Raw genomic sequence first — 24,620 nt, forward strand, 5'->3', positions numbered from 1 at the left:
GTGCACATACTGTACATAATCATACAGTCCACGTATATCCATTTCAGTATTTATTCATTTGGGCCATTTTTATAGTTTGCAAAAGTTACAGAACACTTAATTTAAATATAGACATTTTATAATATGTTTTCCACACCTATAATACATAAACCTCAACCATACTTGAACATAATTAACATTTCTCAGAGGCGTGTTATTTTTCTCTTTCAATTTCTTATTCCACGGCACTTCCCAAAAAAAGACCCCAAACAAATGTGGGTAAAAAACAAAACAATTGTCTTTATTCGTCAGGCCGTGTTCCAGATGTTTGTGGTTCAACATTTTGACAACATCAGATCATAACAAGGTAAATATCAAACATAAGCACAGATATGTCAAAAGTGTGAATATTAATTTTATATAAAATGTCAAAGTTGTTCTGGGAGGTCCAATGCACGTCTGCAACAGATGCTTAACATAGCGTTTTGCACACATGCCTTAATGACAATCTGATGAGATAACTCGATAAACCTGCTTCACAAAACACACCTGTTTCTCTTGTGTTGTTGAGTACTTCCGCGTAGAGTCAGGCGCTGATCACGTGACGCACTGCAGCAGTCATATGACGTTCCGGTTTGTCCTGTTCACACAGAGCAGCAACTTATGTAGACAGTGGAGGAAGTCACTGCTACAAAGAAACTCGTCTTTGTTGTTTAGTTTTGTGTTAAGTTATGTCGTCCTGCGGTTTGTTGGTGTGTTTGCTGGCCGTGTTTCAGCTCGGCTCCCGGGCTCAGTACCCTCCCGATGAGGTGACCCATCTACCGGGGATGAAGTTCAAACCCAACTATCTCCAGTGGTCGGGGTACCTCCATGCACGACCCGGCGTGTTTCTGCACTATTGGTGAGAAACAGCAGGCTAGAAGACCCTGCTCCTCCTCGGTTTAGCAGCATGTGTTTAAGTTTTTCCTGCTGGTCCCCTGCAGGTTTGTGACTTCTCAGAGGGACCCCGTCAAAGACCCCCTGGTGCTCTGGCTGAATGGAGGCCCAGGCTGCAGCTCACTGGACGGATTCCTGTCAGAGAATGGACCCTTTCATGTGAGCATGCCAACTATATGCACGAATCTACATGTATAATGGATAAACTATCGATCTTGTGTACATGTTTCTTACAAAAGGCAGAAATGTATATTTGGCTTGTGTAAAAGCAATGATAAATCAGGAACCATTAAACACATTTTCCAAAAAAACTCAAGGTGTACTAAAAAAAGCAGTACCAAGTACTTTATGGTGAGTGCAACTTCCAGGTTAAAAAGAGGATCCTTACCGTTTATGACTTTTTTTTTTTATGGCTACAGGAAAATGTTTCTTTTCACAGCAGACTCTGTACCTAACCAGAAGCTGAGAGTTGGGCTTACTAATATGGATAATATTGCTCAAAGATGGCTAAATATTTGATAGAAGATATTGTAGGGTTGATTACTAGTCTTTTCACAAACTATAGCTCAATGAGGTTCTGATCATGATCATCAGCATTGTGGAGATGATGAACAGCTAAGACATTATGTTAACTTCAGAAAATGACATCAATTGACTGTAATGCAGCCAAACCAGGCTGATAGTGGGAATTTAAGAGATAGCTATTCTTAAAAGTTTTGCCAGTTAAGTGAAGTGACATATTGACATTTTTGACTTCCCTTCAGGTCTCTGATAAAGGAGCCACGCTGTATGAGAACCCATCCAGCTGGAACAAGATTGCCAATGTGCTGTACATTGAGTCTCCTGCAGGAGTGGGATATTCCTACTCTGATGACAAGAAGTATGCAACTGATGATGATCAGGTGAGTTCAGTGACTGACTTAAAAACTGAAGGGAATCTTTGAAACAGCCTTTAATTTTAATTTGTTGTTTTTCTAGGTCTCTGACGATAATTACAGAGCCTTGCAGAGTTTCTTCTCCAAGTTTCCCAATTTCACTAAAAATGAGTTCTTCATCTTTGGGGAAAGTTACGGTGGCATTTATGCACCGACTCTTAGCCTGCGTGTGGCTACTGGAGCGGCCAAGATCAACTTCAAGGTGAGACGCTTCATGCTAACCACTGCTAGTAAGACATTTATATTAATTTAAGTGTATATACATTTCCTTTTTAAATGTTAAAAGGTAACTCTTCTCTTAGTTTTTTGTTTTGTTTTACCTTGTCACATTGCTATGCTTTACTCTAAGTATAAATCCAAGTACTTTTGTCATCACTGATATCAAGGTTTTGCTTAGCAGGAATATCAACCACCAAAATGCAGTTTCATGATCGTAGAGATTTTTATTTTGTGGTATTCTGAAAAATAATTTTGCAGTGAAACTTGTTTGTAGTTAAAATGCATTTCTCTCATATTTTGGCTTTCAGGGCTTTTCAGTGGGAAATGGTCTCAGCAGCTTTGCTCTTAATGACCAATCTTTGATCTACTTCGGTTACTACCACGGCCTCTTTGGAGAAGAGTAAGTGACACTAGAAAAAGTAATGCCCTCTGAAACTGCTTTGTGTGTTCCCCTGTATAATCCAGCGACAACACACACGACATGCTGAACCTACCTTTTTTTGGAATGGCGCTAACTTTTTGGACAAACATGAGGTTTTAAAACAGAACTGAAAGAAGTCATTTTCACAAGTTGGATTAAACATGCGACTTGTCTAGTAACAATTACATTTTATATAAATTGTATTACGTTTTAACATCAATTTCAGTAGTTTTAATGGCTATATCTTTTAAATAATATGATTGGGGAACTCAAACTACCACCAAAGGGAATTTGTCACCTGCCTTTTGTCATATTGTCTTTTTTTTTTTTGCAACCCTCACCTGCTTATTGCAAAATAGCACCACCTGCTGGGATGTCAAGTCTGTTTAACATCTGGCTCTATAGCAGAAGAGTTGAAAGAACGACCACATTTATTTAGTTTCAGTTTACAATATTTTGTTCTGCTTTTTAGTTTATGCCTTTAGTCTTTGGAGAAGCTTTGTTAGTTCATTAGGAGGAACAGTATTTAAATTTCACTTCAAAGTAATTATCTTTAATAAACCTTAACACCATAACTATTTACTTTTGTGTTTTCTGCCTGAGAAATCAGTAACTTGTATTGGACTCTAAGGACATTTTTCACCATTGTCTGTGGTTAAACTTTAGCAATTAACTTTGTGTTTTTTCTGTTACTGATATACGGAGCACACCATGCCACTGTTTAACAAGTTTTGAATTCATCATGTGGTTGATGTCATAAGCTGTGTTTTATGTGCAGTTTGTGGCGTGATCTGAACATAAATTGCTGTGACAAGGGGAACTGTGACTTCCACAACTCCAGTTCAGAGACCTGCAAGACAATGGTACTTGTGCACATCGCTAACTATTAAGATGGGTATTTCTTGTGCTACTAAATGACTCATTAAGATTTACATTTTCCATGTTTCCTTTAAGGTGAATGTGGCCTTTGGAATTGTGTATGGTAGCGGGCTTAATGTGTATGGCCTGTACTTGGATTGTGTGGGTGGCGGAAGATCCCTCACAAGCTACGATAGGACCATGAGTCAGCTGTTTAAGAACATCAGGAAACGCCCACAAACCCACAAGGTGAGAGCTGCCCAGCCATATACCTGTCCTTCAAATAATTTGTTTTCTTTTAGTAGTAATAATACAAAATATATTCTTAACAAAGTTTTCAGATGGAGTGTCGTCCATCATGTCTCTGGGTGAAGTCCCTCCCTGCATCGACAGCACGGCTCAGATGAACTGGCTGAACAGAGGCGACGTGAGGAAAGCTTTACACATCCCAGCCACCCTGCCACCCTGGGATCTCTGCAGGTATGAATGAATGGGATGTGGCCTTGTTTTTCTTCTTCTTTTTTTTTAAGGTCACCTATTATGCAAAATCTACTTTTTCATGTCTTTTTATACAGAAATATGTGTCCCCTCCGTGTAAAGAGATTCTGAAAGTTTCAGGACAAAATATTCACTCTTTTTCAAAAACCAACCACGGTATATATCTGAGACCTATAATATATTGATGAAAAACAGTATAATAAGGGACCTTTAAACATGTGTATTCTACAAATGTTTTGCTTTGTCTGAAACTATTTGGAGATGTAGTTTAAAACGTTTGTTTTTTTTAGAAACTGTTGTTCACTCGTGTATAATTATTGGGAATTTGCTTTTTACTACGCTGTCCTTTCTGTGTGGCGTTTGGTACAAGGTCACCTACCCATTGATGTTCATCTCAATGATCACTTTTCATTGCAGTGATGAGGTGGGAAACCAGTACACCAACCTGTACCCAACAGTGAAGGCCGTCTATGTGAAGCTGCTGTCTCTGGGCCTGCGGGCTCTCGTTTACAACGGCGACACCGACATGGCCTGCAACTTCCTGGGAGACCAGTGGTTTGTGGAAGACCTCGGTCTGAAGGTAGGAACTATCAAAGAGAACTGCGTAAAGCTTGCAAGAGTAACTTCAGTACGAACAGAAAAAGTTGTAAATTAAAATGCAATTTAATAATAAATACTAATTGCTATCCTCAGGCAACCACAGAGTACAAGATGTGGCATCATGATAACCAGGTGGCCGGTTTCTACCAACAGTACGGAAACATCACTTTCCTGACAGTCAAGGTAACCGCAGTGTTTTAGTTTGTGCCCTAGAAGCATGTTTGTCCTGCTTCACATTGGAGATGGTTGCATTAATGGGTGACATACTGCTGTTCTGTGTTTCAGGGTGCAGGTCACATGGTTCCTCAGTGGGCTCCAGCGCCAGCTTTCCACATGTTCCAGTCCTTCATAACAAATGCCCCCTACTGAGCCCTGATGGAGACTGTGTAGTGTACCTGCACTCATCACTTCGGATGGCACATTATTCTCAGGGAAGATGAATTTAAAAGGGAAAATGACTTTAATGGCAATTATTCATATCTAATTTGTTCGTGGATGACTTGCACTAAGTATTTGAAGAGGGACAATGTTTGTTTGGACTTGAAATGAAAATGTAGGCTTTACTCCTGGCTCGGGAATTTGTGCCTTAAGTCTGGTTTTCAGCAAGTATTGCAGCTGCTCATCGGACTGTTGACAAAATTCAGTTTAGTCTTAAACGCAACAACAGGCAGGTAGGCCATCCAGTTATATTAGCCGGGCCGGCTAAAAGGATTGGTCGTGCTTCCACAGATGACCTTTTTTTTTTAATGGATTTCTTAAGATATTCATTGCTATCGGGATGTTAAGAGCATTCCATGGAATATAACAAAAAGTGTATCTCGAGCCGGTTTCTCAATCTTACCTACCCTACCTTTAACATGATCAAATGAAGCTATGCTTCTGTGGCACTGATTGTAAAGTGGATACTTTATCCTCTGGAAATAAAAACAATGCTCCAATCGTTTGCTCTAAACTGACTTGACTTGTCTGTTTATTAAATGTTTTTGAACTGCCAGTGATGTGTATTGTCAGCTTTTATTCACATACCCTGACTGTTTTAATTGGGATATCACAGGTAGCTCTGTTCAGTATACACATTAAAACATTCAATTAACTTTGTTTGCGTCAATTCTCTGTATGAGAAAACATTCGACTTGATTTCTGAACTAAATGACTTGGAAGGGGGAAAAAAACGACATCCATGGTAAAACAGTAACAGAAATCATAAATGCACCTGACAAGAGTAAAAACTAGTTTGCAGCACCAAAATGATTGGAAAAACATGTTGACACTGAACACCAAATCATAAAAACAATTAAAATCCCAGCAATAACTACACATTCAAGTTCTCCTACTGGTGGCAGATGGCATTGTTTTAACTAGTTTCCTTACCTTCATTAGTGTGTACATAGTAAATGTATTCTACCATTGACAAAAAAAGAATCCCTTAATGTAACTCCCTTTTCCACAAACAGTATGGCTGGGTTTCATAAAAAGTACAAACTGAAAGTTTTCAAATCTCACTTGCATTAACATACCCAAAATGACCAGCAGTTTAAATAACTGTTCTCAATTGTTTAATGAATATCATATTAGCGTCAAGTCTTGAACATTTGGTAATAAAAGAAAGCTCACATTGGTTTGAGGTTAAAAAAAAACTTAGTCTTCAGCATGAACAGATTCAAGTAAATTATCAGTGTGCCTGAGTCACTTTTCTGTAAATAGTGTACAAATTGAGTTCTTAGTATCATTTTTTGCATACAGAAAGAGTTTGGGTTTTCATCAGCATGACTGTTTAAGACCTGCTGACTTACAGTTTCACCTCAAAGCCAATTATAAAATCATTAGTAATTCTAATATAAGAAACAAAACTCATGCTTTCCTAAATGTATTATTTTTCAACTCATTTAGAGGTATTGAATGTTTACACAAAGATTTGAAAAGAGCTGGCCTGCAGTTTTCACACCACTCAATGTTTGTGTACTTTCGTCTGCACCCAGTCAAAACTTTTATTGGGGAAGAAACTAAATTCTTTTGTGGGAAATAGCAGCAGCACTATAAAGTGTGGAACTGTATTTGATCTGAGAACCACAACATGTCAATATTTTAGATAAGAAACATGAAGACATGCAAGTTAAAATACATAAATTGGTACAATTTCATTATTAAAATCAATTTGATTGTAAGACCCCTTTATATAAAGTCCCTCAGGACGTACAGGGAGCCACTAAACCGCCACAAACGGTTTCCAACCATCATAAAAACATAAAACATGCACTTTAAACTGTACATCAAATAAAAGTGTCTGAAGTCATTTGGCATTGCAGGATGTCTCCGAGTACTACCTGACTGAGTAAAGATCTGTGGGGCTTTTACTCAGTGTGGAGCAGAGATGTGAAATGCCGGAGGAATTTTTTTTTAAATGAGTGTCGTGAGATGCTTCTCTCCATCGTAGTTCAGAAATAGCAGCACAGGACTGAGGCCCCTCTGTCTTTGACACAGCTGGCTCCAATAAAACTGCTCCTCTTAGCTGATGATGTCCTGGTAGATGGAGTTTGTCGTGGTGAGGCCGAAGATGAAGGTTCCAATCGTAACCATTATAATACCGAAGACCACCATTCCATGCCAGCTGTAACGAGAAAGACCGACATTTAAGAAAAGTCCTCATGGGGAAATAATTTCATTTACTGAAATAAACAGCTAATATGCCACGATGAGCAAAAGTCATGCATTCAAAAATCATACCTGAAGCTTGAAGCTGCAGTTGCTGACTTAATTAAAACATATTTTCTGAATCTCATGCACTACCGTCATATACTGACATCTCTGTAGGATTTGTGCTATTAGTATGGATAAAACTATTATTTTAAGACTATACGTATTTTCATTTTAAGGAAAAATGTATGCACATCCAACAGTATTACGATATTACGTCAATAAATGGTGACGTTACACTACAACTTATTTTTAAACAATGTGTGGGTTCTACAAATGCTTTGCCTCTAACTGCCGTTTTTAAACTGTTTGAACTAGTAGTTGTTTTAAACTGTATATTTTCTGGACTATAATGGCAAAAGTGTGATACTGCATCTTTAAATTACACTTCAATAATCCTAGTGAGAACAATAATATTATTCTTAAATTATAGCAGCAAACGGCAGCAGAGCAAGTCTGGTTAAAGAACCAAAGTCCCAATACTGAGGCCCGTTTTGAAGTTAGATACAGGGACCTTGTTGCTTCACAGTGAATGTAATCTAGTTCCAATAAAACTGAAATACATCCAACAAGAATCAGCCTCTCACCTTGTAGTTCGGCTGTCTGTCTCTGACAGCTTGGCTTGCATCAAACACAAACCTGTTGAGCAAAAGATAAAAACGAATATACATTAGTGTGACATTAAAATATCGCACAGATTGGGAACCTTGCAAACGAAGAGTGAAAGTGTTACCTGGGAAGACAAAGATGAAGCAGGCAGCCAATCCCCCGATCAGAGAGATCACCCGACCAATATCCGGGATGAAGAGTGCGAGGGTGAGGGTGATGGTGAACCACACCAGCGTCTGCAGGATCCTCCGCCTCTGCTCGCGACGCACACACAACTCCACCTGCTCACCTTGGAAACGCAGCCAAAGCCCCTCAATGACGGCCCTGAGAGGACACATTATCACAGAGCGGTGAGGAAACGATGCATTAACTGCAGCGTAATGATCTGACACCAGGTACTGGTCCAAAGACAAGGCTCTCTATGAAATCTGTCCATCTGACTGTATGCAGCCGATCCCGATCATTATGGCATGTTTAGGGTAACATCAAGCTGTAGTTATTATTATTTTATTTTTTCTATCAACTTTCCACTTTCCACTTCACCTCATGGGCAAATGTAGAGTATTACAATCTTTGCTTCAGTCAGTTACTTTCAGGATTCAGATAAATACAAAATATTAAATTGAATTCCAATTGCAACATGAAAGTTATGTGCAGGCCTAACTAATGCATTAATAAGTATAATCAGCATGAGTACTTTTACTTTTCGTACGTTTAGTATGTCATACTTTGTTATTTTACACAGTACAAAAAAGCTACACATTTGAATAACAACTTGTCATTTTACAAACACAATCTAAGCCAAAGTGACTGACAGTATGCTGGATATTTCTGGATTAGCTGGTTCTTACCTGCCACAGAAGTGTAAAATGGGGTAGGAGGTGATGACACAGATGACTATAAAAGCTCTTGCGATGGCCACTGCAATATCGTCTGAAGGATACGACATCAACACATCCTGATTGACGTTAGAGCCAAACGTCAGGAAGCCACAGACACCTGAACAAACACAACAAGAGGTTATTAAATACCGACATACTGACCGACATTAAAATACATTAAGACTCTATAATCCATGTGACAACAAAACAAATAAATGATCCGTCTGTTTCAAAGTAGGATTTTTTTAAATAGGCATTTCATTGTAATAAATAATTTACTTTGACTATATAATATAATCAAAATAACATCATTGCAATACATTTTCGAGTAATAATTGCACACATTGACAGTACCTGTTCCTGTGTAGACGAAGAGGCAGATGATCATGCTAAAAGTGACCACGACTCCCCACGGTTTGATCGCCTTCTTGCTCATGCTGTTGAACACCGGCACACAGCTGACGTGGCACTGAAGAGAGAGAGCAGGATGATTAAGATGATACCAAAAGAATTCAACATTTTCAGACTCTCTTTGAAAGACAGGCATTTAGTTCAAAGATTTCAAATGAAAGCAAATGAAGGTATACCTGGAAGCCAAAGCATATGGTGGGCATTGCATTGAAAACTGCAGTCCAGGAAGAAGAACTGTAACAAACACAACAATTTAGCAACTCAAGCAAAGCATGAAGACGAGGATGAAGATGTTTCTTGTTGGACAGTGGTAAAACGATTAGTAAAAAGTTCTGAAAGAGCCGTTAGCTGCATAGAATTAGCGCAGCGGGATGAAGTGTGTGTAGCGCCTACCTGGTGGGAACGTAGACTGGGATCGCCGCTTTATCCGGCCAGATGTACTTGATGATGACCACGATGGTCACATACCAGGTCCCCATCACACTGAGCGCACTACGATGAAGAGCAACAACTCAGACATGATTATCGTGCAGGGTAAAGGTGAGAAAACATTATCTCATTCTAATCCTTGGTGAGAAAACAAGAGACACAACATTTTGTACCTGGCATACTTCTGGAAGCCAATCTCTTTGGGGATGGAGAGAGGGAGAATAATGAGGACTGCAGTAACAGAGATGGTGAATTTACGATCAGTGTACCAGGCGCTGCTGACTGAGCCATCTTTGTCATGAACCACTGCAGCCACCACTGCAACAGAAACAGGACGTATGTTAAACTTGAGAAAGACAGACGGAAACAGGAAGCAAATGCTAGATCACAGTGCAGGTCTACTGTACGCAATCAGAGTTGCAACACAATTTGCTCCCATTCATTGTGTATGGGGGTGCGACTGATTGCTTCACAAAGCATGCTGGGATACCTGCATTTAGGACAAGCTGGCGAGAAGGCGTTACAATTTCAAAAATTCAAACAGGGCCTCATGAAGACAGCAAAACAAGTTACAGAAGCGGATACTTTCTTTACAGTGGATCTTAGAACAGCAAACTCCCTTGAAATGTTTAAAAGCAAATTAAAAACCTTAACCTTAAATCTTTTTAATATGGCTTTTATTAACTTTCAATTGTCACTAGTATCATTGTCCATGTTTTACTGTATTTATTTTCTGTTTTGCTTTTATTTAAAAAAAAAAAAATTTATTTTTTGAATTGTTTATTTTAACATATTATCACTGTAGATATTTTATCTTGCTCTGTATTGATTTTAATAGTATTTTAATATTCTTGTTACGTTTTCTGTAAAGCACGTTGGGCTGCTTTGTGCATGAAAGGTGCTATACAAATAAAGATTATTATTATTATTATTATTACAGCTCTGTATACAACCAGGAACGTAAAGACAGTCTGGTGATAATTGTAACGTAATTTATCAATATAAACATATATTTTTCTCAGTGTTTGTTTTCATTACAATGATATGAGCTGAATTCAGAGCAGGGCTCAGTCAACTGCATTCTATCTACTCCTTGACCCACATACATTTTAAAATGTCGGAATTGTTTGCATACAATGACGCTGCACTGTTAGAGCAATGAGTGCCTCGGTGGATTTAAATGTTAACTGCAGTGCACATGGCAAACATTTAGCCAAGTGGATAATTAAAGTCACAACCACTCCATTAATACATGAAAAAAGAGGGGGAAGGTCACAGGTTTTTTCAGAAACAGGCAGAAGTAGGATTTATTCACTGTCAGCGTCTGAGTGCAAGGAAGTCTGAGAGAGGGTCACATTTTCTGAGTGGTGTCATCCTTGATGTTCTTTGCCCTTATCAATGATGGCACAGATTCACACTACTGGATACCGGAGAGGTCAGCTAAAAGTAGGACAAAGTGCATGCGACTGTAAGAACATCATTACATTAAGACAAGGCTCAGAGAAATTGAATTTTTTAACCGTTAGAGGTTAAAGATCAAAGATTGTCTGACCGGTCTGATAAAATGAGACATAAATATGGTGGCAGTTATTCAGTTATCAGTGTACTTATACTTACAGCGATCCAGCTGGTCTCCAATGACAATAAAGAAAGCAATACAGGTCCCAAAGGTGTAGATGGCAATGGCTACTTCACATAAGATCCCTGTGAATTTCCCACAAGTGGCTCTGACAACCTCCTGATAGGTGCTTTCGTTGCTCACCTGAAGACAACAGACACATCTTTAGAAAGTGGACTCAGCAGTAAATGCATAGCTTGAGCTGATGGTGCAGTAATAGTCTAAAAATACCCATTTGGATAAAGTGAGGCCTTGAGGGGATGCCCTTGCTGAGCCAACAATGTTTTTAGGCAGGCTGGGGATTTAATGCAATGATGAGTCAATAAAATATTCCCAAGCGCTGTTTAAACGCAACCGGTATCATTCAGAACTCTGCCATTGAGATACTTATTCATGTGCCCACGTTAGCTTTGTCTTATTTTCTTTGACACAGTGTGACAAGTTTGAAGCAAATATAAATATAAAAAGGGATAACAGTTACTGGGCTATTTGTCCTACGGGATTTTCCCTTTATATGATATTCCCAGCAGATACCTACAATTTAGCCTGCAGCAGGAGCCTCACAGCTGACTTCAGTTTAAGGCATGGTTATAAAGAAGGTTTCAGGCTGCTGAGTAGTCACCCATACTCATGACATCAGCAATTGTAATGGTGGCACGTGCTTTAAAACAAAGTTCACTGTGCTGCTGAATGTACTGTTTTTTGTATTTTAGAGCAAAACTCAGCAGGAGTATCTTGGTCAGACTTTGTTTAACTGACAAAAATCTCCTTTGCGTTTTAACATGTAAGCAAAAATCTGAGCCAACAGGAAGTGAAAGTCTGGGATGTTGTGCAATGCACTTCTTATGATCAGGAATACTATCACAGAACAGAATTATTAAACAAGGCTACTATAGAAGAAACAAAACATGTGATTGAAAAGTATTCATATTAACAGTGGTTTAAAATGAAAGTAAGACAAGTGGAAGAGTGAGAATTGGAAATACATCGGACAGTATTGAGGGACACGTACCTGGCAGCAGTAGCCCAGGATCACCAATCCACTGATTATGAAGATCAGCATAAACTGAAACAAGAAACACGAAGGGAAACGTTATAGTTCCCATTTTTATTTCCCATATAGGCAGTTTTACGTTGGACACAAGAACAAAAAAAGTCAGCCGTTATTAACCCTAATTGGGTTTCAAACTAGTTTTTAAATGCTGTGTGCCAGCACTAGAGCTGCAACAATAGGTTGACTAATCGATTAATCCATGGGTCTTTAACGGCGGGTCAAGGGACAGCCAAATCATTTCAATTTATAATTGATCTCTTAAAAAAAGCATTAGAGTAACACAAATCCAACATTTCAATTTCATTAATGCAATTAAGTGTGCTAGCTGGCCTATGTCAAAATACTGTGTGACAACTATCCATTGGAAAAGTAATGGCTTTGTATTATTATTTAATAGCTTAGTATTGTAGCATTATACATGTGACTGTTGTTAAAGGCCAAGTTATATGAAATGTAATTGTATACAAATGTTGTAGGGGGTCCCTGCTTCGTCTATCTTTCAGTTAAGGGATTCTTTTACCTGAAAATCTAAAAAAGGCCCCTGGGTCAGAGAGACGAGGGAGTCTAGATAAATACCAATAACTGTAATAACATAGACATTTTTTTAGTCTCACTCGGCACAGAAATGTAATGTCTGATTAGTCATAGTTTGAAACCTTTTACACACTAAATCATGAACAGAATGATAGGTTGCCTTAGTAAAAGGTAACCACAGTATTACACTTGTCACTGGGATCTCCTCACCATTTGGAGAATAACTCCTGCAGTCACTCCTCCTGCCATATTGAAGGCTGCGGGGAAATTTAGTAGACCTGCTCCCAGTGCTGCGTTCACTACGATGAAGACCGCTGCCCAGGACGACACGCCGCCGCCGCCCCCCCCGGCTCTCCGTCTCAAGATGCCGGACCGATTCCACGCTGGGGCTCTGCAGGAGCCAGGCTCGCTCTCCAGAGTCATGGCTCCCAACCCCGGCCCAGTCCTCAACGTCTGTGTTGATCGCCATGAGTTACCGGGCTGTAGCTCGACCTGCCGAGCCTCACACTGCTGTCTCCACCTCTCTCGATCCCAGTGAGGAAATGTTGATGAAGTCCCACCACAGTCAGGAGGCAGCTGATGTTTCTCAAGTCTTTCACCAGTATCAGTATGATGATGGAACCATTTAGCTATCTGTAATGAGATAGAATTGCATTTAGAGATACTTGCATTAGCAAAAAAGGAACTTAACATGCACAGGGCTGTTATCATATCAACATTTAGGTCAATGTAAACAAGTATTTAGTCTATTTACTGTTTTAAGTTACTGTGAATAAATCCATGCACAAGTCACTTTTAACACAGCACTTGTTCTCTGTATTTTTGGAAGAAACATCAGTTCCCAAGCAAGGTATCTGTTTTGCTCATTGGTGAAAAACTGTAGGCTATTTCATAATAGTTCTAAATAGTTGCCTGTAACGTATTTGGTTTACAAGAAACGTGCATACAATTGGCCAACGCTATCTTTGGTTCCATCCCTTTGGAGCTTTTAACCACTACTGCTAAGTGTTGATGAGCCATTTCCTAAACCTTATTTCCTGCTAACAAACAAGGAAGTACTCTGGGACCTAATGCAGAACATCTTCCTGTGTGAGGAATGCAAACCTTCAGTCAATCAAGAGCATGCTAGCTTTCCAGTAACAGTAACATCATCTGACCACTGCACACCAGGTACTGACACAGGTCAAGCCACTAAACCAATATTTCCCATTAATGTAGGCTGTCAATGCTGATATAAAGCATCTTTGTAGAGTCTAACAAATATAACAAAGCTTTTCATAAAATGAGATAAAACTAGATACAAGTGGTTTACTTGGGTTTGGTTTAAGTTGTTTTAGTTTTTAGGACTCTGACACATAACATTGAAACCATTGCTTACTCAAGTAAAAATTGTAGGTACTTTTCCTTTACTTTAGTATTTAAATATTTGGCAACATTCTACTTCTACTCTACTACATCTCAGATTAAGTTATATTTTAACTTTAATGCATTCATTTGATAACTTAAATTACGTGTTACTTTAGATTATTAAAAAATATGAACTCACAAGCTGCACAACAGAAAGTAAAGTCATTCAAAACACCTGTAAAACATCTGAATACTTCCTTCACATTTGACTGTATTGAGTGAAATATCCTGCGATCATACAGATACATCTAAAATACAACCATGTTGAAGAATGAAGGCTGGATCTCACATTACATCCATCAACAACTAAACTATATGTACATAAACTGCTATTAAAAACTAATAGCTAATGAAACTAACATTACTTGAAACAAGAGAGGCTGCAGATGATGTCCAGCTGACCTTAATTTCATTTGCTGCTAATTTAGCTTCTCCTTCAGCAACCCAAACAAAAATCTGGTCAAACACCACACCTTTTAATGTGATTAGATTATGCTTTTCTTTTCAATAAGGTAACAATAACATCTGTCAACGCAGTCAACACCTTTGTTACTCATGTACCACAATAGCTAGCTAACGTTTCACATAGCTGACTAAAACAACAAATGTAAGTATTTTTTTCATCAAACAGTTCTACACATTTAAACATCTAAATATCATTTACAATCGCTGTTATTCCCCAGCTGTTTAGTAAAGTGTAGAAGATAAAAAGCTGATAATAAGGAACAGTACCTTGAGTGTGGAGAAGCCTCCCGGTGACTGAGCGTCTGACTGTTTTGCTGCCCGTAGAATGCAGAGGAACACGTGACACTGCATCACGTGACTGGAATCGTGGGGCGTGACGCTAAGAATTGTGGGTATTGTAGTTCTCTTTATTTTTGGATTTATTACTTATTTTCCATTTAAAGTGCAATCTTTTTATGAATATCACATTTCATGTGGAGTTTTAACGTAATTGGTTAAATGCTAAATAACCCATACACACACAATACACACATTTTATCAGTGGCTTGTGGGATAAAGCTAGATGAATCACATTGTTAAAGCCTATCAAACATAGTTTTTCCCTATTCTTTAGCCATTAAAGACATCTAAATCCTATCATATAAATCCTATAGCATCTAATCTAAACATTCAAATACAATAAATATCAAATTTTATGTGGGATACCCATTTTTAGTATAAGCATAGTTCTAAACACCACAAATATGCAGGGTCGCAATAAGATTACAGTGAAAGTCTTGATGAGAAATTATTAATAATTTGTAAGTAAATCATACTCTTTCTATTTTAAAAGACATAAGGACAACAACTGACAACGGGAACTGTGTCAAAGTTTAAGGGGCCTACAGTTCAATATCAGAGGAACCTTAGTACACCACTGTAATCAATATATAATCTTTCGAACACCTTACAGTGACAAACAAGAGGAAGAAAACTAACACATTATCATTACACAGGACATTGTTAAGATAGGAGACATCTGAATGGATACCTAGTACGGTATATGTGTTGGATATGTAAACCTATCAACTGAGATGAGCAAGACGTTATATTTAAAAAAAGTCACAGATTAGGACAGATCACTTCTCTATAATCATTTATTGTTTGTTCAATAGGTACATGTCCAGTGATCCATTATATTCTGACAGAATGCAAAACATTGATGAACAAGATGAACAGATTCATACACTGTACACCATAATGTCTGAGTGAATGAGCAGCATGAATATATTTCTTTACTCCATAACACACCCCACTCATCTTTATTAACAACACATAGAGACATTTGTGACAAATACAAAGCCTCCATGATTGAAATTAAAACTGGCTTGTGTGCTTGTTTTTTTATTTAAGGGGTTCAAAAAGGACTGACTGAGAAACTGTTGTTACCACCAACTATCGAAACCAAAATAAAAATTCACAAAACCCTCTGGAAAAGTACAAATTACAAGGGAGATGGTAAGGGAAATTCCAAAGACAGATAATGAGGACATTACTGGATGATTGATTAGTTCAGATGGACCAATACAGATCAGCCTAATCTGGAAACGCAAACAGTGCCTTACAACTTATAAAGTGCTAAAATGCCACTATTAGAATTAAGACAAAACAAAGAAAGAAGAAAAACTCACATATTCATAGACTTCAATAGTGCACAGTCTAACATTACCCCGATTCTGGATGTTTTATTGTGAGTGGGCCAAAAGCAGATGAACGGCACACAGAGGAGCACAATAATGCACAGCCAAGAGTTGATTCCAGATAATAAATAAGATTATCCGTCAGGGAGAAAACATGTCAGTTACAATTTAGCAGGGGAGCCAGTTTGGTGAAATGTAAACCATCAACAAAAAATCGAAATGCGTTTGACATCAGTTTCCAAGTTAAACTCATGATGAAATCCGATCAAGAAAATGCCTAAACAAAGTGCTCTTTTCTAAAAGGTGGAATTGAGGAGACAAAGAATAAGTGACGCATTAAGCTCCTCGATCACGCTGCTGCTTTGATTTCATAGCTCTGCCAGCAGGATCCACTCTACTTGGTGACGGCATGGATCCCCTGAGCCAGGTAGCCCACGTTCCCAGAGGTCACGCCTGCCATGGAGATTCGGCCATCCTTGGTCATGTACACGGAAAAGTCCTTCGTCAGGCGCTCAACCTGCGGGACAAATAAATGGACACACTCAACTCAAAATCCACATGCCAGTAATTTAGCATCAAATATCCCCACTACACTTTGTCCTCTCATTGTATAGATGTCTGATCGACCTTTAACAAGGTACTGGAGTGAAAGTAGATCTGAAAAGAATAGCAGGCACACATTTAAACAAATTCATAAGATTGAAGTCATAAATAGTTTTTGCGTAGTTATGGTATTTATATGGTATTAAGATATTTTTAATATTTTTAAATGTATGACCTAGTAGAGGTTGACCAGAAGAAAAACTCATTGGCATTTTTGTACACCAGGGTGATTAATTATCGCTGGACACAAAGTAGTCCCTGACCATTACATTGGATTTTAACAAGTTGAACACGGCTCGAGATATTAAAGTCTGTATATTAATATGTTGTGGGTGCTCGTTAGGGCTGCACGATATTGGAAAAAACTGACATTGCGATTTTTTTCCCCCCTGCGATATATATTGCGATATGAAAACATACAGGAATTGAAGAAAAGACCGTTTTTTTCCCCACAAACCATCCTTTCTTGAACTTTAATGCTATACAATTGGTATTCTTTTAAGTATATTTAACCGGATGAAGGATTTTAGTCACGGACGTCTGGATCTTAAATTATCAGAGCAACAAGCTGAGCTAGCTCGGTTACTGTAGCAGCGCCAAACTGCCCTGGAGAAACACATGAAAATACTTTATTCAGTGTTTTTACCTTTAAATCACCGGGTCCGTTTGCTTTGGAGATTTGATTGTGATTGGTGGTTTGCTGTCACTCACTCAAGTACCCCTGACATGAGAGCCGCGCAAGTTTTCCTTTTGTAGCAAGCAGCAAAATAATTGTAACATGACGTGTTTGAGTTAATTTGCCTACTTAATATCGCAAGTCCTAAATAAAATGTGTATGTATAGTATCAACACAAAAAAATTGTTTTCCAAACTGTGAAACTTTTCCTTAGCTTTTGTTGTATGGCCTCAATTTATAAAGTACATTTAAATGAAGAAATGTCTCTTTCCTTCTTTATTGTCAATGCTCAAAAGCAAACGAGATGTGCATGTGTGTACCTGTTCAGGTTTGAGTCCAGTGAAGCAGAACATCCCGATCTGATCAATGACGTGCTGCCAGTTCTTGGAGGAGCCCTCCTTCTTCAGACCGGCCGCCAGCTCTTCTCTCATCCTAATGATGCGCTCAGCCATTTCTTTGACCTCACCCAGCCTGGGATGAACAAAGTCAAATCAGGAAATACATATTAGGATGTATCATGAACAGAATATGAAAGAGAGACTTGAAGTGTTTTCTAACACACATCCAAAGTACTCTGTTCAGATAATATGGTGTGTATATATGCATCTATAAGCACATACCAGACTGAGTAGAGATCGGGTGTGTTGAGAATGGTTGCTGCGATTCTGGCTCCGTTCATGGGTGGGTTGGAGTAAATGGGTCTGATGAGGATCTTAAGTTGAGACTCGACCCTCTTTGCCTCCTCTGCGTCTTTACACACCACCGTGAAGCCGCCCACACGCTCACCTGCGAATATCAACATGCAGGTTAAGTGTTAAACAAAGCGGTTTACAGTGAGTCTGACCAACATGTGAGAGAAATACGACAACTGTTTTAATTGGCTAATAATGATGATTTAATTCAGTAATCACGAGGAGCCGCGATAAAAAGGGCAAAAAGGCAACATATGATGATAGACTCACTACATCTCTATTTTTACTGTACGTTTGCAACCAATATATTGTATTTTGTATCAATATTTTATTTTATAAATTAGGTTTGAGGTTACAAACAACAGTCACAGAACAGTAGGCCAAAATAGACAAATGTTGCCCTGTTTGTAAAATATGAAACATGTAATTACTGTTTCAGTCTTTTTATCTAAATGATTTTCACTGTGAATGTGATTTAATAAGGCAAGATAAAGCTAGGACTTGTTTTTGTGAAGAAACCAACCGAGTCCAAAAGATCTATTCATAATAATGACTGTTTACTACATGACAGCTTTAGGCCATATGGAAAAGAGACAAATCTGTCTAACATTATACAATATATATATATTCAGCCTTTGGAAAGTCTTAATGCCTATTTCAATAAATCATGTTTCACTAACTACTTTGTACCACTGGGTGTTGGTAAAACACAAGCTTCAGTTCACCTTATAACTCTCTATGTAGATTTTCCATTCTCCGACAGGCACTTTACAAAACTTCACAGAAGAATTTGAATTAAATGAAACTCTCTTTTCAATAGATCCTGCAGTTTGGCCAAAATGGTAACAGAACCAAACGGAAAATTACTGATGCCAATTTTAATTCTTACATAATGATACATATCTCATTGCTGTAGTGTTATCTGTGTGTCTTTGTTGTTTTTTAAAGAGCCCATAGTGAACCCTGACTGACCGTAGAGCCCCATGTTCTTGGCGAAGGACTGGGACAGCAGGATGTTGTGGCCCTGCTCGACGAAGTAGCGCACAGCCCAGGCATCACGATTGATGTCTCCGCTGGCGAAGCCCTGATAGGCCATGTCGAAGAACACCAGCAGGTTCCTTTTCTATAGGGTGAGAAAGAAAGAGAGATAACAAGTTCATAATAATTTACAGCTAGATAACACACAGTGCTTATCATCTCGGCTTTTGAACTGTCAAGACCTTCTGATTTTCAGATAACGTGTTTGCAAAGGTTTTACAGAGCTTTGCCAACAGGATGCAGACTCACCTTCACAATGTCAGAGATCTCCTTCCACTGCTCAGGTTTGGGGTCCACACCGGTGGGGTTGTGGGCGCACGCGTGCAGCATGATCACACTCTGCTCTGGGATTTTCTGTGACATAACAAAACTGTTTTGGTCAATTACAAAACCTCATATACAGTAGTGGACTTTTTTTTTCAGCCTCAGCTGCCAACATTTTGCTTATTTAAAAGAGTTAGATTTTCCCATCTTAAACCATTAAAACAATAAGGTATCCTTCAGTAATGCTATCAATGTTCCTTCATCGTTTATGTTTTTGTCTTTTTCTTTAGCTTGTTTGGTTGTCGTGTCACTGATTTTTTTTTTTTCATTTTTGTGTCATGTCCTTTTCTATTTTCCATGTGTTTAGTTTTCTTCAGTTGGGGTACCCTTGACAGCGCGATGATACATCTCAAGGACTTCATTCGGACAAATATGAATACAGAATATTATGGTTCAAATTGAAAATAGGGAAAAAAGCGTAACTTGTATTTTCCTCTGATGGCTGTTAAATGCAAAAAAGTTCTTCAAGAACAACATTAAAAAAAAAAATACTCTGATGTTGTGTTTGGAATGGACTTCCTAATTCAGAGCATATTAAAAGATGCAAACTTGAACTATTAATCAAACTATTTTCCCTAGGGACTATGCTGTTTGTCGCCTAAGGCTTGGTTGATTACTGAACAATATTATGTAAAATCCCCCCCCCCCCCTCCCTGGCTAGTCTATCATTGAAGTCTTACAGAGATGTCATCCAGAGCTCCTGCGAAGTCGAAGCCACAGGTGGACGGGTCGTAGTATCTGTACCCCTTGAGCTGCATGCCTGCGTCTTTAAAGATGGGTGTGTGGTTTCCCCAGGAGGGTTTGGGCAGATACACATCACGTGGACCTCCGTGGAAGCGAGACTGTAAAAAAATAACATTCTGGTCAGTTATCCAGTCTCACCTTAAACGTATTAATGAACAATATAAAAAGACCTCACCAAAAAGTCGCCTCCAATGCGCAGAGATCCAGTTCCTGAGATGGTCTGGACAGTGATGTGCTGTTGGGAAAAGAGACTTGCTGCACTGATTTTGACTTTTTGAAATTAATTAAATGTGCCTTGGTTAGCATCTCAACTTACCCTGCCGCTTTTCAAGACCTCAGCATCATTACCAAAAGCCAGTTGGGCGCAGGACTTGGTGAACTCCCCCAAACCACCAATGCCAAGGTACTCCTTATCCATCTGTTTGGATGAGATGATCGCCTCGGCCTGGAAGGAAAGAGTCAAAATCAAGATGTGTAAAAAAACAAAAGGACTTTAATTTCCTTGACTGGTAATCCCTTCTTTGTACATAAAAAATCCATGATTTTGTGGACATTTTGTAAAGAAAATAATGCACGCAATCTTTCTCATGATGGTAAGGCAGAAATTCTTCTGATTATTAACATGTGCGTTTCACCCAAAACACATTGAATACTAAAGTGATTCTCAAAGGTGCTACAGCTGCTAAACTCAGCATGACAAAGCAAAAATTCACCAATGAAAAAGACACCGAGCCGGACCGACCTTTAACTCTTCAAACATCCGTGAAAATCAAAATAATCCTTCTTCCTGAATATCTGAGCACCGCGGCTCTCTTTTAGTTCACTATTCTAACATAATAAGACTTTATCAAGGAAATGGAGTCCATTGAAAAATATATATATCATTGTGTTTGGGTGTGTAATGTAGCAATAGCTGATTCACTAGTAGGCTTGGTGACAGTCATACCTTGCGGACACAGCTGAGCACAAAGGGCTTGCCCTGGTCGTCCCTGTAGGCTCCCACTCCCAGGTTCATCTTCTTGGGGTTGCTGTCCTTCTTGAAGGCCTCGCTGACCCCCAGGATGGGATCGGGGGGGCCCATCTGCACTCCACCCCACCATGAGCTGCAAATTAGATGAATAGTGATGTGCAAAAACATGTTAAAGTCCAGAGTTTATCTGTGCACACTGCTCTGATAAACAGCTTTTTCCTTTAGACACATGAATGCATTTTTACAAGATAATGAAATAAGCTGCTTCTTGAGTTTGTACAGCCCAATGTGACACAGGTCACACTCATGTGAAGGCCGTATTAGCCATGTTCCTTTAACACGCTGCAGACCTTAATACTTTAGCTTATCTCCTCATGTGACCTGAGGATACCACACTGACCTAGAGACGCATGAACGACACAGGGTCAGTGGACACAGCTTTCACCAAACAAACATTGTAATCCATTCAGAGGGTCCAGAGTCCAAATACTAGACTAACAGTTAATACAGTACTTACATACAAAGATAATCTCTCCTTTTCACCAAACTAATATTCCTACCATTATAAACACCCAATAAGGCACCTTATAGTGAGAGAAATATAAACACAATTTAATCAAATAAAAAGACAAACAAGGATGCTGATTTATTAACAGTTTTTGTTACCTTTCCTACGTGCTTGGCAATATTTGCAATGCTTTTTCAAAATGTTCCATCATATAGCCAATTGCTTGTTAATTTTTTAGCATTTCCAACCAGTTTTACTTATATTTTTCTTTAGCTACGAAATACTCCTGACTATGAACAAACCAGATGAGAGAGAGGAGAAAGTAAATCAGAATTAAAGACAGCAAATGTAAGCGGCATATCAGATATAAAAGCCCATGCTCTCTGACCTCAGACTGACAGTCTGCAGCTCATTATGCACATGACAGTGGTGCAGGCTGCATAATTGCATTAGATGCAGTTTAGACTTGTTACGTACAACATACCAAATAAAATCCATAAAAAAGGTATGATAATTCACATTAAGTTCTATAGATTGAATTGCTATTGGATGTTTGGCTTTTATAATGTCATAAAGGATCGCTAAAAATATAATACTTGTATTATCACTGTAACCTTATGAATTTGACCAGGGTTATTCAACATTCTCATTCTGTCTGGGGAAAATAAGCGGTATTTGAAATAAATCTGGGTTTGTCAACTCTTGTTGAAGAGTAGAACCATACTTTAGATGCATAATTAGCAACATTTTGTCACACATCAGCTGGATACATGAGGGTTTTGCATGCGTGACCTTTACTGCATTGCTGCCCACATTGTCTCAGGTTTCCTCTACTTTGTAAGCCAACTAAACTTTGCAGCTAAATTTAGGTCAGAACATGTTGCAAAGGGCAAGAGTCTCCAAACCCCAAACAAAAGATCACACTGGTTTATTTGACAGTAACTTCAGTTACCTGACAAACAAGTTTAATGCATGAATAGTATGCAGTAGTGACCTTGTTGAAGCTTACAATGCTCAGAATTTAAACAACTTAAACATTAAGTGCAAACAGGGGAGGTATTAATTTCAGGAAAAACTCAATTAAAACATTTCACAAAGCACATAATAAAAGCAACTTGGGAAATGTGTACATCAGTCCTTGTTTTTAGTATAATTTGTTAACAAATAGTCTATCCTAGTTTCTGGTTTGCACTGGAACTTGTTATTATGAAACTTATTAATTTGGTTTTATACCCTTATTATACCCTGCACCAGCTGGCAAATAATCAGTTATTTTGTACAACTGAGAATCATTGTGGGTTCAAGTGTGCACACGGAACCTTGGAACAGCTTTGAGCTTTATAAACATCAATTGACTGAGGTTATCCCTGATCAACAGATCAATTGCCTTTCTGAGAAGTTACAGAACAGGATTTCTGATCTTAAATGGGGATCCATATTCAAACAATATTATGTAATGTTAAGGCCAAACCATAGACTGTATATATAAAGGGCCAAACATAGAAAAAAACCGTAAAGTAATGGTGGTGGAAAGGGGAAAAGCCTATTGACATGTCTGTATTATTTGGTGTGCTTGAGCATGAGACGACAGTATGAGAAAAAACCTAACACTTTAAACACACCCACAGACAGAAATATGATAGCACTAGCTAGCAAAACGAAAACCAGTTACACTTTGGGATAAAAGAGTAGAAGCTGAACGAAGACATGTACAAAACGCCCGATGAAACTGTGTACATTTACAAAAGCTATATGTGAAATATATCATGCGAGTTGCACCATCGATGCATAAAGAAATCGGTTTGCCCTCCAAGCAGACACTGAAAGGACATCGGTGACTTTTACAGTTTCGTTGCAGGGAATTGACCAATCAGGGATCATAGGCGGGACAGGACAGCCAATCAGCTTGCACGATTTCTCCAACTACGACAAGTCGCTTAGCTCAAACCGTGCGTGGGATTTGACAGCTAAAGCCATCGCGATCGTGTAAATCCCTATCTTTTGGGGCTTTTAAACAGAACCAAAGCAAAAAAGCATGCAATATTATTATAATTAAGTTCTATTATAAATAAATAAGCCCAACTGAGTTTGTTTTTCTCGCCTATACACCGGGGGACTTCTGAACAGGAACTTGTACCGCTCACACACCAACGTGACTTTCATCAGCAGCCAGCTCAACCGATAGCAACACCAAGTTTCTCTGAGGTCAAATAAGAGGTAACCGGAGAGGAAGACTAGCACAAAGTGTGCCTACATATGAGGCTATCGAGTCAATAAACCGGAGTCTGTAACGTTTACATACACATGAACATTAACTGCTACAGGAGCCAAACTAAGACAGCAAACCGGGGCCTATTAAAATCATGTGACCCCTGTTCACTAAGCTAGCAAGCTAGTATGGCTGAAGTAATCACAGAGCGATGGAGATACAGCACTTTAAAGGCTGACAGAAGCGTTAACCTTTGAACGCCGACCTGTCTGCTGCTCAAGCTAATGCTAGCTGTGACACTAATGTGAGAGGGGTTCACCCAGACAACGGGTGTTATATGTCTCTGGCTCTGACAGTTTTAACGGGTTATTGAGGTTTACCTGTTGCGGGTGGACAGGACCCCCAGGGACGGAGAAATGTTCCCCAGACAGTAGATCACCTTGTTTGACTTGAGCAGGGCCATGATTGAGCTGCGGCAGGGAGCAGAGCCTCAGAGGATGTGGACGGATGTGAAGGGCAGGGAGCACAACTTCTTCTTCTTCTCTCGGTTTTTGGCGGATTGCAAACAACTTTAAAGGTGCATACCGCCACCTACTGTACATGAGTGTGAATCATCATAAAACCCGGAA

The 24,620-nt window shown here is 38.9% G+C and overlaps 3 protein-coding genes across 3 annotated transcripts; 1 reads left to right on the forward strand and 2 right to left on the reverse strand.

The window, feature by feature from the left end:
* Positions 1-615: 615 nt before the first annotated feature.
* si:ch211-122f10.4 (lysosomal protective protein) lies at positions 616-5,440 on the forward strand. Its single transcript, XM_034116427.1, has 11 exons — positions 616-880; positions 963-1,074; positions 1,680-1,817; positions 1,894-2,052; positions 2,378-2,469; positions 3,269-3,353; positions 3,445-3,597; positions 3,683-3,828; positions 4,264-4,426; positions 4,540-4,629; positions 4,732-5,440. The coding sequence occupies exons 1-11, from the start codon at positions 711-713 to the stop codon at positions 4,813-4,815; spliced, it is 1,392 nt and encodes a 463-aa protein (XP_033972318.1). The 5' UTR covers positions 616-710; the 3' UTR covers positions 4,816-5,440.
* Positions 5,441-5,446: 6 nt separating this feature from the next.
* slc38a7 (solute carrier family 38 member 7) lies at positions 5,447-14,863 on the reverse strand. Its single transcript, XM_034116429.1, is given in 13 exon segments — positions 5,447-7,054; positions 7,728-7,779; positions 7,874-8,073; positions 8,601-8,748; positions 8,985-9,099; positions 9,218-9,275; positions 9,435-9,533; positions 9,644-9,788; positions 11,088-11,232; positions 12,101-12,154; positions 12,887-13,027; positions 13,029-13,309; positions 14,816-14,863. Coding segments are annotated over 12 exon segments (1,377 nt in total). The 5' UTR covers positions 13,146-13,309; positions 14,816-14,863; the 3' UTR covers positions 5,447-6,951.
* Positions 14,864-15,666: 803 nt separating this feature from the next.
* On the reverse strand, positions 15,667-24,539 carry got2b (glutamic-oxaloacetic transaminase 2b, mitochondrial). Its single transcript, XM_034116562.1, has 10 exons — positions 24,372-24,539; positions 21,251-21,407; positions 20,621-20,749; positions 20,480-20,539; positions 20,241-20,402; positions 19,486-19,590; positions 19,171-19,321; positions 18,127-18,292; positions 17,827-17,977; positions 15,667-16,744 (listed from the first exon to the last, which is right to left on the reverse strand). The coding sequence occupies exons 1-10, from the start codon at positions 24,452-24,454 to the stop codon at positions 16,622-16,624; spliced, it is 1,287 nt and encodes a 428-aa protein (XP_033972453.1). The 5' UTR covers positions 24,455-24,539; the 3' UTR covers positions 15,667-16,621.
* Positions 24,540-24,620: the final 81 nt, after the last annotated feature.

Source organism: Trematomus bernacchii, unplaced genomic scaffold (genome assembly GCF_902827165.1).
Source record: "Trematomus bernacchii unplaced genomic scaffold, fTreBer1.1, whole genome shotgun sequence".
In the NCBI taxonomy this organism is placed as follows: Eukaryota; Metazoa; Chordata; class Actinopteri; order Perciformes; family Nototheniidae; genus Trematomus; species Trematomus bernacchii.